Source organism: Phocoena phocoena, chromosome 5 (assembly GCF_963924675.1).
Source record: "Phocoena phocoena chromosome 5, mPhoPho1.1, whole genome shotgun sequence".
NCBI classification, from domain to species: Eukaryota; Metazoa; Chordata; class Mammalia; order Artiodactyla; family Phocoenidae; genus Phocoena; species Phocoena phocoena.
In genome coordinates, this window is record NC_089223.1 from 19471593 (window position 1) to 19486105 (window position 14513).

The 14513-nt window shown below is 35.3% G+C and overlaps 1 protein-coding gene across 1 annotated transcript in view; it reads left to right on the forward strand.

The window, feature by feature from the left end:
• BANK1 (B cell scaffold protein with ankyrin repeats 1) overlaps window positions 1–14513 on the forward strand; it is a 301567-nt gene that overhangs the window by 267864 nt on the left and 19190 nt on the right. Inside the window, exon 11 of the mRNA XM_065877749.1 lies at window positions 4474–4539. Within this exon, the coding sequence (XP_065733821.1) occupies window positions 4474–4539 (66 nt within the window). The remainder of the gene's footprint in view (window positions 1–4473; window positions 4540–14513) is intronic.

The following is a 14513-nucleotide window of genomic DNA, read 5'->3' on the forward strand; positions in this document are numbered from 1 at the left end:
AGCCCCTAGTCCAGTGCTCTGCAAGCAGTAGGTGTTCAATACATGTTGCCTGCCTGGTAGCAAGATGAAGAAAGACCTGCCTACCAAGTGGTGGAGTAGAGACTTTGCTAATAAACTCATTACAATGCCCTCAAGCTCTAATTACACAGAATTCCATAAATCGATTGCTCTCTTTCTCTCAGTGTCCCAACTTCCTGGATAAGAGACATTTCAAGAATAGAAATATTCTTATTTGCATCAAAAAGGATAAATATGCAAATAAAAAGTTTGTATTCTATTCTAATGAAAATTCAGTTCCTTAGAAGTAGAAAAAGTAATTTATAGTGAGATTTCCTGTTTTGGGAGAGGATTTTTATGGGAACACGTCTATCAGACTTAAAGTTTCCATTACAAACTGGAAAGAAAATTCATGTTTTCTCCTTAGGAAACCAAAGCATTCATTGATATTTTCACTGAATTAGAATTTCTATGCTATTTTCCTTCACGCAGATATGTACTTTCCAACTTCCCATCGCCACCAATCTCCCGAGTACACTGTAACCACATCCATGACCCCATGTGTGCTGGCTGATCATTTGTAGATTCTCCCCTCCCACTCCCCAAAAAGAAGCCGCAACTCCTGACTATAGGTCTGCAGTCAGTAAACTACTTTCAGGCGAAAGATCTTCATGTTATGTGTCTGATGTGACTATTTCTGTTTGTGGCCATGACACCCCTAGCGTGCCTATTCAAATGTGGTGACCTGCGTTTGATAAATTGTTGAAATTGGCAACACATAACTCTTGCTAACAGAATGAGATGGTGCTTTTAAGCTGACTGGAGTGCTCAGTCTATCTTGATCCATTTGCAAAGAGGCTACATCTCTTCTCTGAGCTTGGATTTGATTAGTCAGTATGACTACTCATCGGGTTAGAACATTCTGTTCCCTGCCTTCACTGGCTAGACAAAGGGGTTGTTTGCACTGCTTTCCTTTACCTCACTCTGCCTTTTTGTAATTACCATTCACAGGGTGCAAACTGGGGGAACAAGGTAGGAAGAGGAAGGCTACAGAGGTTGCATTATGACCCTTGCCCTTCTGATTGTTTTTTATCTCTGTCCTCTCTCATGAGTATGCCTTAATGACACATTTGACTTTTGCTTAAAATAATACACCAAAACGGAGGACAGTATGGAAACTGACCGCATTTTATTTACCTTTGCATCCTTAGGACCTAGTACAGCACTTCGCTACATAGTTAGCAATCTAATGAAAGTTTGCTGAGTGTTTAATAAACATACTGCTGCTACCTAGACTGAGGACCTGAAGCACAATACAGATTTGTATATTTCATTTTATGTCAAATCCCTAGTTTCAAGAATTATCATCAGTGATAGGTATGCAGCTCTAAACAGCATTTCACTTCACACTTCTAATGGGCATGGAACATCAAGGGGTTTGTGGTTTATAATTCATATCTTTATGAACACATTTGGCTACGCATTACAAAGACTTTCCATTAGCTTAGCCACTTACAAAATAATTCCAAATAAGCTTTATCAGATTTTCAAAGAAGGGCAGCCCTGGAAGAATCTGTTTGCTTGAAATAGGCCACTAATGAGGTTGACGTGAAGAACGTTCTTGGCAGAAGCAACCTGGAAAGACAAATGGTGCAAGTGAATCCGTTATATTTCACCTTCTCCTCCTCTGCTCTTCTGATAGTTCTGCTTTGCTTAACATTTTGAATATTTAATACTATGCTAATTTTTTCCATTCAGTGTCATTTCTGTTCTAGAGAAAATTTTATAGAAGTCATTCCACCAAATATTTAAAATAAATGGGGGTGATATTTGGGGCATTTGCATTGTTTGAGATCATTTTGAATCTCAAAAATTGTTTTTCTTTCTTTATGGACTTCTTTAATGTTTAAAGGTAGTGACAGCTACTAATAATGCATTCATTAGTCTTTCTCATCAAATTCCAATTTTAGGTAGGAAGAGAAAAATACAGTTTCACTAGGGCAGAGTCATCAAAATTGACGTTATTTCATAATTGCCTTCATAGCATCATTGGAACATTGACGCAATAAAATGCGGTCAAAAATAATATTCTCCGGGAATTCAAACACAAAGGGACAGGACTGTCTCCATATATTATGGAAAACTAACAAACATTGGTCTGTGATTTAACTTGCTAGTGTTCCTGTTAGTCTAAGCCCCCAGTAAAAAGAATCTCCCCCTCAAAGGTAGCATTCTATTTAAATTCATGTTCATTTGAGAATTTATCCAGGAACCATTTGGCCTGGAATGACTTGGGGAAAAAGAATTGGTAGCGTTTTGGAATATCAGAACTGAGTAAGTCACTAGAGACCATTTCATCTAAGCCTTAACTGTATTGGCAAAGGAAATAAAGGCCCAGAAGGAGAAAGCCATTTTCCCATGCCATGCATGTTGATAATATTAAGACAAAATTATACCCCTTCCACTGTGCCAAGCAGATTAGCATTCTAGTATATAGTTGCTATGTGTTTAGAACAGAATCTCATCTTACCAAAAATCCTGTTGTATAAAAATACATACCTTCCATATATAAATCTGAATGATACATACCCAGTGCTTAGTTCTCCCTATATCATGGATTTTATAGTTACCTCTCATAAACGTTGTGTGGGTGAGATGGTAAACAAAGTGTATAAAGCTTTCTAGAGCAAAGATTTCGCCGGTAGAAGCAATTTAAATGTTTCAGCGAATATTCACTGTAAAAAGAAAGATTAACAAAGTCTGGAATTTTAGATCTATGTATTCTTTTCCTAAGGCTAATAGAGCATGTGTCCTTGGTATGCATGTTTGCATCGGTGATCATTTGGATGGGCTAGCTCTTTCTTCAAGAAACAAGTTAATATAGGTGTCTTCCCAAGATTAATTTATATTCAAAAACACCTCCCAACTTTCATAACAATGAGAAACAGTGTGTTTGGCAATATGCTAATTGCTAATTGAGTTCTTGTAAGGAAATGAGGCTTGTCTATAGGTGAAAGGAGGATAACAGTTGTAGTGGGTGGAGCTGGAGGTGAGTTAGGAGGGAATTTCAAGGGAGGTTATTATGGTAGAGAGGATTTTTGTACTATGGGACATGACCTAGTGCCCATCCTGCTCTTAATGAGTTCTGTTATCAGCACTTTCATCGTCATTCTACTCAGAGCACCCCTACTCTCCCACCGCAATCCTCCACCCAGTCCCAGGCTGTTCTAGCTACAAACGCTGCTGAAATGTCAACAATGAATAAATGTGCTGCTGTCACTTCTTAATCTAGAAACTGAGCATGTTTACCTAACATTTACTGTATTTCACAAAGTCTGGACATTTGTTGTCAACAAATGTATTTCAATAAAATATAAAGTGTAAACTGATTTTTAACAAATGAATGCCAAAAAGCTGGAAAAAAATTCTAGTACTCCATAGCTTCAAAATTTATCAGAGTTCTTAAAACTTATCAATTAATATACTTTTTATTGGAAGAATTTATTTTCTGAATTTATCTTTGGATTCAGATTATTTCCCATATTAATGATGCCAGATTACAGCTTTTTTGTCTGAGACAGTCTCAGTTACTATCTTAACAATACTGGCGAAAAAGCACAGAGTGTCTGCATGTTATTAAAATTTCAGAAGTGTTTTATTCTTTCAAGACTTTACAAACTGGCCAATGAAAAAAGTCAAGCACCACTTATAAAAATGCTTTTATTATCCTAAAATACATTCACATACCATATATCCATCAGTATATTTTATTTGAGAAAAAATGTAAGCCACAAACCCAGAACTTGCCAGTAAGTTATATTTAGCATGTTTTCCAAATACTAACTTGAAGCAGAAAAATGATTTTCAACCAAAAATATTATTTCATGTGTATAATTTCTCTTAAACACATCATACTTTGAAAGTATATTCGCTTCTCCTGTTTGAAGGACAGAGCAGAGTACCCTTTTTCTTGACAACAGCTGGCAAAGTATATGTGCTTAATAAATAATTATTGATTTGATATGGCTTAGGGAACTTTCTTAAATTTGAAAAAAATGCTACCTGGATTCATCACAGATATGACCTTGATATTAGATTGGTTTAAAGAATACTGAGACCAATGGCAAAGATCCAAAATGATAGCTCCACTATCATTGCAAAATTACATAGCCCTTTTATATGTTTGTTAGTTATTTTATATGTTAGTTATTTCCACCTCTCTCATCTATAAACATATGACATCGGACTAAATCTCCAAGGCCTCTTTCAGTTCCCAAACCCTATAGTTTAGACTACCCATAAAAAATGAATGGAAGTCTGGGATATTCAGTTTCTAAAGTCAAGCTCTAAAGGCTATAGACTTCCTCATTAACAAATACCAGAAGGTATACGGAACTTTGTGGTCCTACAGTCTTCCACAGTGTGTTCTTTTTTATGTTTATGTTCAATAAATAATCTGTGTTCTATTTTTTACAGTGTTTCAACAAAAGACTGCCAGAAGACAATCAAATGGTGACAAGTTCCATGGCCCTAAGAAACAAGGTACTAACATGAACTTCAGTTTAGTTAATAATCTCTAAGTAAGAGTTAAAGAAATCTTATGAATACTGAATAAGGTCTCCTGCTGTAGAAGTAAATAATTGTGTACTTGGCTAATTTTACTGTTAAGTCAGTCAGTGTCTTACCCAAGTATAATTTTTCCATAGTAAGATTAATGCAAGAAAATTATTTTAATTAACAAAGCCAAATTATTTTAATTAACAAAGGCAAGAATTGAACAAAGGCCTTACTAGGATATTTGTGGTGATGTTGATAATGTTTGTTATCAGAGCTCCAGGAGGGTCAAGTAAGACAAATTCTCTAACATCCCTCAGAGACCTTTAGAGAGAAGCCTCTGGAACCTAACTTGGTAGGAGGGGCAGATGATTGATGCCCCCATGAAGGGGACCAGCATGGGTTTTCTGTGCTCTGCACTGAACTCCAGTCAAAGATTGTCTCACTATTCTCTTGCCTTGGGTAATGGACCTACCATTTATTGGAACAATTATTTGTCATGCAGAAAAGAGCTGAACACTAGCTCAGAGGCATCTCACACAGGAGGAATATTTTCCTCTTGCTTTCATAAGGAGGCAGCTGCCTCCAGCCTTTCCTGACACACTTGGTTCCATTGAAAAGAGGTACTCTGGCAGGTTATTTATTATGATGTTTTTCTGATAATAAATCTTTGGTTAAAGTTCAAAAATGAAAAACATAAAAGGTGGCAGAGGTGGAGGTAACACTGGATGACTCTGATAATCAATGAGCATGTACAGATGCTTTTAACCTCAACCCACTTTTGAAATAACATCACTCCAAAATAATATTACCTTGAAATGTTACTCATAAATCATTGAGAGAGACATTAAAATAAAACTGGGAAGTTATTTCACCAGCAGCCACTTCCATAGCCTCTTTGTGTGCCATTGTGAAAATAGCAAAGTGCTGACTGCACCAACTTCTGACACCCACGGACCTATTAAATACAGAACCTCATGGACTTGCTCCTGGGATGCTATGGATCATCCTTCAAACAAAGGTGTGTCCTTAAATGAACGATCATCACCCATCACTTCAAGTGGCATTTCTCACCGCAGCGAGGTTGTACTTAGATGATTCTTCCAGTTAAGTATGTGGTGTTTGAATGCAGCACATGATGGACCTGAACTTCCAGTCTCCTACAAATCACTTGGATAGACTACTTATAAATTTGTATGCAAAAAACTCTCCTTATTGGACAATTTTTCATTTCCAGTGATTTCTTAGTTTGAAGGGAAAGATATATCTTTTTAAGTCTACTATTAGCCTCCCACCGTGCCTTCAGCTCTCTCAAGAAATAAATGCAGAACTCCATGTGAGATCATTGTACAATTAGGATCAAACAGTTATTGAAGAATTAAAGTAGAGAAGATTATTCCTATCTGGACTCTTCCACATACCTCACAGAGCTTGGAAAAGAATAAAGAGAGGGGATGCTTTGAGCTCTTTGGGAGAAAGTTTCCCTAAAGCATTTTTAACAAATTATTCAATTATTATATTTTAATTAAATTACGTTAGAATTAGGAGGATGATGTGAAGAAGGCCACAGGAGATGAAAGAAGGGGACAAGTAGCAAGTGTAATGAAGGGATCCTCAGAATGCCTGATCTGTCATCCTCTGGTTGTCCCACAGAGAGCAATGTAAGAAAAGGCTGCTAATGTTTTTGAAGCCTAGAAGACACCTATTAATATTCTACCATATGTATAGGAAAAATAGTCCCTTCTGTACTCAGAATAAAAGGGGAGGAGAGAATGGTGAAAGGAAACAAGAACCTAAATTATAAAATATTTTACTGGATTAACATCTGTCCATATCTTGTTACTTAATTTGCTTCTTCAAGATGAATGATGACCAGATTTTTTTAATTCTTGGGGGGTTAGGTTACTGAAAATTCTAATCAAATTTTTGTGTGAATTTTTCACTCTCTAGATATTTCAATCCAATTATTGATGATATTTTTGATTAGTCACCTTAGAGCAGTTCCCCTAGATTCCTTTAACTGTGGACATTAGTAATTCAGCAGAATGGAAAAGATTATTGTTCTGTTTTCAAGGAGTAGAGGAACATTAAATCCTATGAAATGTTTGTTAGGGGAAAAAAAACCTTCCTGATAACTGCGGTCTGCAGGGAAATCAGAATCTAGCATGAGAAGAACATAATTAAGAATAATGGGGGGGCTTTCCTGGTGACGCAGCGGTTGAGAGTCCGCCTGCCGATGCAGGGGACACGGATTCGTGCCCCGGTCTGGGAAGATCCCACATGCCGCGGAGCGGCTGGGTCCGTGAGCCATGGCCGCTGGGCCTCCGCGTCCGGAGCCTGTGCTCCGCAACGGGAGAGGCCACAACAGTGAGAGGCCCGCGTACCGCAAAAAAAAAAAAAGAATAATGGGGAAGGTTTTGAAATTAAAGAATTAAGTACCTAATGGACTTCCAATGTCCAGCCACTTTTCTCTAAATCTTTTCAGATATTTATGACCATCCAGACCATGGGACATACTAGACAATCAAAACTACTTATTCCTAAATTAATGAATACTCTTCAAATACCCTGGGATTTCATGGTGTAATAGAAAAAACAGTGCATGCTTCACCAATGATAATCTCTTTATTTGATTGATAGAGAACAAAAAGACCCTTTTGTGAAGTGTTTGTCAGAGTCAAGATTTTTTAAAGGGACTGGACAGGTTCTCTAAAGGTTAAATAAATTATTCAATTATTTCACTATATGCTGGAAGGGAAAGGGATTATGAGAGCCAACTATTTTCCCACTGAAAGTATAGGCATTTCAGATGCCCTGTGTTGAAGACTGCCAAGGGATTGCCAGGAAGCTACATTATTGCTAAGTCAAGGAATTTTCCTGAGGAACCGAAAAAAATTAATTGGCACCATTTCCATGGAAACTCAACAGATTTCTTCAACTCAATTTTCACATCCTGGAAAAAATATAAGAAAAATGCTGAGGACTCTGGATCACAGATAAAAGTTTCCATCAAAATACATTTTTAAAATCAGTTTTTCCAAGTTGGTTTTAAAATTAGAAAAATTTTAAATCAGTGCCAGAGTGTTGTCCCCAGAATGTGCTGCTACCACACCTCCACCCACTTCCCAAAATTGAGCCTCACAGAGCAGTCAAGGGTTTGTTCTTCAACGTGGCAAACCAGAGAACTGAATTTGTCAGTGGGTTTGGAATCAATTAGAGTTTTGATGTCTGAGTCCTGTTAACTAAGCTCATGGAGGACTGATTTATAACCCCCAATCCCAATGGATTAAATCTGTTTTATGGGAAGATTTCTTCCCAGTGATGAGAATGCTTGTATTCATTAGACCCTTGCCAAATATTATTAATAAAGTTTTTATAAAATATAATTAGTAATTAGAAGACTACTAGGTGAACATGATCAAGTCAAAGGGTGCTGGAGGAATGTAAGGACTTTGAGGACATGGAAATAGCTGATTAATTTTCCGTGCCTCACAAAATCATATAATAGTCTAGGGTCAAGATTACTCATGTCTCCCAGACCTGTTTTTCTCTGTTATATCTTTTTCTTAGGCTACGCCATGGGGCCTTTTCTATCTTCACCGTAATCATCCCCATTTTGTCAACACGGTGGTACCTCAGAGGTGAAGCATGGCCATTCATGATGTTTAGCGTCCTTAGCATTCTTAACTGCCTCCGTGTGATCATGGGTCATGGCCACAGATATGCCCAGCCATACAGTGAAATAATAATCCTCTCAGCAAGCATGTGTTGTTGCTGTCATGCTTGGAAGGCAAACCATTTTTTTTTGAGGGGTGGGGTTAGGTGGGAGGTAGGAGGAGCACGTCCACCCTAACCAGCTGCCTATACCAGTGACTCTCAATCCCAGATGAGCATAAGAGTTATTTGTGGAGCTTCTAGAATTTAGTTGGCTAAGTCCTACCTTAGACATGGGCTACAAGCAGAACACAAGAGAACAGTAATATGCTATAATAATAATCTCAAACCAACACACAAAAAACAAAATCTAACCAAAAGAAACTGTTTGAAAGGCCATATTGTGGTCAGATTTGGCCTCTAAATATGTTATATTTCAAAAATAATGTGCACAATATAATTTCAGTTTTTTGCCACATTTAAACCATGCTTAAATCCATGTCTCATGTAACAATTCAAATCTCCAGCCACTCCCTATTGTATTATTGTATCATTTGCTACAAATTACTTTTGATAGTTTCATTTGTTATCATGCTGTCCATATTGTCTTATATTTGAGACACATTTCTCTAAACTCATAATTCTATCAGAACTGGGAAAATAAAAGACGTATCAAGAGAATCATGCTATGAATAAAAACACAAAAGAGAAAATAATTATTTTTGATAATGAAGACTATTCAGATGTGTTTAATAAGCAGGCACTGAATCTTATCTGCTCAGTAATTCCATCTTTCTGGCCCCTGTAGGCTTACAAGTTTGCAATCTCTGATATAGTCTCTGCCCACTAATTCCTCGATGCAGACTGCAAAATCGTTATCGGCTGGTCTTTTCAGGGGGTGTGCATGCTCTTGGGAAAGATATAGTCAGGGAACATATCTTGTATGAGCTCTGTAAGTTCCCAGTGCTGCAGCAGTGTGATGAATGTTAAATAACAGAATTTTCTATAAGTAGGAGACCTGGAGAAATGCAGATGGTATTACCCTTATGTGGGCAAAAGAGAATGCGGGTCCCTGAGGTATTTTCATCTGGCTACTTTTGCCAGTAATTGATATATTAAAAAGAAAAGAGGGGAAATTATCAAAATGTAGTTATTTGTACTCCATAAAAGAATAATGGCTTCAATTCTCCTTTTCAGTATAACTGACATTTCCATTTGTCATGTTCATAGGAGTTTTTTGTTTGGTTGGTTTCTGTTTTTGTTAAGGTCATACCTGGAAAAACTTGTGTAATAGCTGAGCTCTTGTCTAAAATGGTGATGTGTCAGCAGCCAGCAGTGGCCTCTCAGAAATGCTTGTGAAGGAAAGGCATCAAAAAGATGGAATTCTTAATAATAGTGGAAACAAAGACTGGAATAAAGCTAATGCTGGAATATGGGACTAATTCCAATTAATTCTAAGGTTGAAAAAAAGGGATTGAAGCAAATAAAACCAGTAGTCCACCCGCTGACCCCTAGCTATCACTCTACTACACAAATGCTAATTTTTTAAAGTTCTCTCCACTCCAGCTCTGGTCTTTCTATATACATGCAGAAAAAGCAGTTCTCCCAGTAGAAAGCAACCTGAGACCCTGAAGTAAAGCCCTGTGAAGGAAAGATGGGATGGGCAAGAAAACTTACTTATTCAGGGAGTTCGTTGCTTGCAGACCTATCAGTACATAGTGCCAAAGAATCATGTTCCACCTATTTGTGACAAAGCTGCACTAGACAAAGCTGGTAAGTCCTGGGATCTTGAGTTATGAGTTGCACCAAAGTCCTCTGTAGTCCTAGAGCAGAGAACAAAATTTGATCTGAACACAAGGAATAGAAGCAAAGGATAAACAATCACCAAATCTCTTGTCAAACATGATTCTATAGATGCGTTCTCTTTTAAGAAGATTGAAGGAGAGAACAAATAAATGATATGAGAACTTCAAAAACCACGTCAAAGGAAAGGAAGGAGAATTTCATCATGAAGACTCAGGATAATTATACTTCTGTAAATGACTTCCTTAATGAGTAAGGTTGTCATATATCTTCCCAAGAAGCACCAAGCTATCAGTATGGAGATAGTGGGAAATATGCAAGTGTGCCCCACCCCGGACACACACACACACACACACACACAAGATAAGAACATCCCAACTAATAATGTATAATTGTTTTTACAAAATAACTGTAAAGAAGTATGAGTTATCTTTAATTTTCATTTATTAAATTAAGCTAAACCATTTAGCTTTCAGGATCAGTGCTAGATACCCACTGACAATATACAGGAGCCAAAAAAGAAAATTTCAGAAAACTGCAAACTCACAAACAAATTGAAAACATAGAGAAGAAACATCAACAGAAAGTCAGGGGTCAAGGTCAGGCTGAGATGAAAGCAAAACAGATGAAAGACATTTTAGCTGAGATGGCAGGATGAGGTGAAACGTGACATGACGAAAATGGATCAAGTGACTAGAGGACATATGGCAAAAATAAAATAAACTTGGAACTTAAAATTTCAGTAGCAAACTAAAATCCACGTTGGTTATAACAAAAAGGAGTGACAGTGGGTAAAATCAATTATTGAAGTTGAGAACATAATTGGAAAAGGGTTTGTTCCCAATACATGGAAATACTAAAAACAGTCAAAAGACATGGAGAACAGAAATCCAACTCATGTATAATAGGTGTTTTTAAAAATAGGCTAGAAAATACAATCAATGACATAGTTTAACAAAGCTTCAGAGTACAGAAGAGTGGGGGAATGAATATGCAGACTGTACGGACTCGCTGTGATCTAGCAAAAAATAAGGAAATATACCCACATTTAAAAGCATCTTAGCAAACTGTTTTAGTTATAAAGATGAAAAAAAACCCTAAAGTATTGAGGAAATATGTTAACTTAGATTTTCTTCTAAAAAATCAAAATCAGTTTTACAATTTAGAAAATGATGTAACAAAAATTTGAGATAATGGACTACATGATTTATTGGGAAAACGCTGCAACTTACATTTAGTCAGCTAATGTGTTTGTGTAAGAAGAAAACAAATATATTTTTTGGATGTCCAAGATTTTAGAAAAGATAGCATTTCTATGTCATCATGAAAGTATTCCCCCAAATATCTTCTAAATAAGTGAGAGATACTTAGCAACAGAAAGAGACTTGCAGACACAGAAAACAAACTTATGGTTACCACAGGGGAAAAGGGGGTGGGGGGAGGGATAAATTAGGAGGCTGGGATTAACATATACACACTACTAGGTATAAAATAGATAACCAACAAGGACCTACTGTATAGCACAGGGAACCATACTCAATGTTATGTAATAACCTATAAGAGAAAAGAATCTCAAAAAGAAAGTATATGTATTATATATAACTAAATCACTGTGCTGTACACCTGAAACTTACATGATATTATAAATCAACTGTACTTCAAAAATTAAAAAAAAAAGAAGTTATGGCATTAAAGAATTTGTGCTGAATAATGAATTCAATAAAACATGGAATTAAATTTAAATAATTATTATAAATTTATTTATAAAACATCTGAACGTAAAATATTGGTGATAAAAATATGCAATGCAAGAGATCATAATTTTATTGCAATAATCTAGGTCCAGTGCTCAAATAATATGAAAATGTCTAGGAACTAGAAAATAATTTAAAAATAAAATAATGCCCTATCAAGTCTATACTAATCAAAAAATATAAGGTAAAAAATCTCTGAAATTTATAAAAGTAATCATTATTTTAAAACAAAATATATACCTTCGAAATCACTTAATATAATTATAGAATATATATACACTATATCTACCCAATCTTTCTAGCAAAAGACAAAAACTAAAAAAAAGGCAAAAAAATGATACAAAATAAGGTTATAATTAGAACAGCAGTTATGAAAATACATGTGTCAGTTAAACATCCTCAAAGAGCAGTCACAATCACTGAGGGCAAATGGCACTGTGTGAAGCATTTATATACGATAGATCAAGTCCTCACAGCTATCTTATGAGGTAGATATTATTTTCCTTTTTAAGATGGATTGGTTATCTGTAATCAAGGTCACAGAACTAATAAGTGGTAGAGGTGGAGTTTCAGTTTAATTCTTTTTGACTCTGAAGCCCATGTTTAGAATCTCCTACTATCCTGTTCTTCCAGGTTATCATAGTAACAGCAACTAACAGCAACTATCTCTACAATTTCCTGGACTTTTGCACAAGCCTGGAACATTACAGAGCATGTTACACATATTAATTCCTTTAAACCTTGCAACAACCTTGTAACTAATGGTATTATTTACCTCCATTTTGTAGACAAAGTGAAGCTTGCAAAGGTGGGCTGAGACAGATCTGAGATTTGTACCCATGATTGCCTGGTTCCAAATACCACATTATATATTCTTTTATAAAAGATGCAGATTCAAATTTGGATAAAAGACAAAATCAAACTGTATCCTGCTTTTTGAAGATATACTGTAAAAAAAATACTAAAGAAAAGTTGAAAATTTATGGTCATTAATGGTTGCTTAAAGAAAAAGAAATAAACGAGTTGTTTTCAATCTTAATTTTAGAAAATAGGATTCAAGGCAAAAGTATTAGAAAAAGAAATCATTTTATTTATTTAAATTCTAAAATCCAAATAAAAGCATGTCATCCATGTTCTTTTATGTGGCAAATATTAAAAATACTTAAGTAAAATGTGGTAGAATAAAAGAATTTGACAAAAACCACAGTAGTAGTAAGAGGTTATAAATACTTTGAATCTTCGATAAAACAGTAAAAATGCAAAAACAATAAAATAGGGTATATAAAAAATTAAGATAATGTTAAGTTTGTACTTAATAGACTGTACACTTTTCAAAACCCTTGATAATATGCTATCTGATTTTTTAAAAAACTCAATAAAAATATGACCTATTCAACCCACTTTTTGATCTCAGTATACTTTTTAAAGAATTAATAACAGAAATGAAAAACACCTGAAGAAATTCTAAAAACCTCTGAAGGCAAACAAAATTAAAACACAATTGAATGCTTAGCAAGCAAACTATAAGCAGAGGCAACATCACAGCTGTACATCTTTAGTTATTAAACAAGAAAAGGAAAACAAAGGAACTAGATACTAGTAAAAAAAAAAATTATGGAATAAAACCAATTTAATAAATCTAGTAAAAGTTGAAAATTAATGGTATAATTTTTTAAATTCACAGATGTGAAAACATAGGAAATTTTAACTAAATCTGAAAGTTTATTTTTAAAAAGAATAAATTAGCAAATGTTCTGGCAAATCTAACTAGGAGAATACGCCAGTAAGAAAAGCAGTCATGAGAAGATGTTAGTATATAGAATCAGAGGAATTGTTTGATTTTCTTGTGTATAAAAATATATGATTTTCTCATCAAAAAGTCTACAAATAATAAATGCTGGAGAGGGTGTGGAGAAAAGAGAACCCTCCTACACTGTTGGTGGGAATGTAAATTGGTGCAGCCACTATGGAGAACAGTATGGAGGTTCCTTAAAAAACTAAAAATAGAACTACCATATGACCCAGCAATCCCACTCCTGGGAATATATGGGGAGAAAACCATAAATTGAAAAGATACATGTACCCCAATATTCATTGCAGCACTATTTACAATAGCCAAGGTATGGAAGCAACCTAAATGACCATCAACAGTGGAATGCATAAGGAAGATGTGGTACATATATACAATGGAATATTACTCAGCTATAAAAAAGGAATGAAATAACGCCATTTGCAGCAATGCAGATGGACCTAGAGGTTATGAAGTAAGTCAGACAGAGAAAGACAAATATCATGATATCACTCATACATGGAATCTAATTTTAAAAATGATAAAAATGAACTTATTTACAAAACACAAACAGACTTACAGATATTAAAAACAAACTTATGGTCCCACTTAAGGGGAAACGTGGTAGGGGGAGGGATAAATCAGGAGCTTAAGATTAACATACACACACTAATATATATGATTCATAACCAACAAGGACCTACTGTGTAGCACAGGGAAGTTTACTCAATATTCTGTGATAACCTATATGAGAAAAGAATCCAAAAAAGAATGAATTTATGTATAAATGAATCACTCAGCTATATACCTGAAACTAACACATTGTAAATCAACTATACTCCAATAAAATTTTAAAATATATATATGTGACTTTTCAAAGAAAAATACTAATTAACAAAATTATGTCAGGTGATAATGACGTGTCAATGTAAGCTCATCAGCTGTAACAAATGTACCCCTCT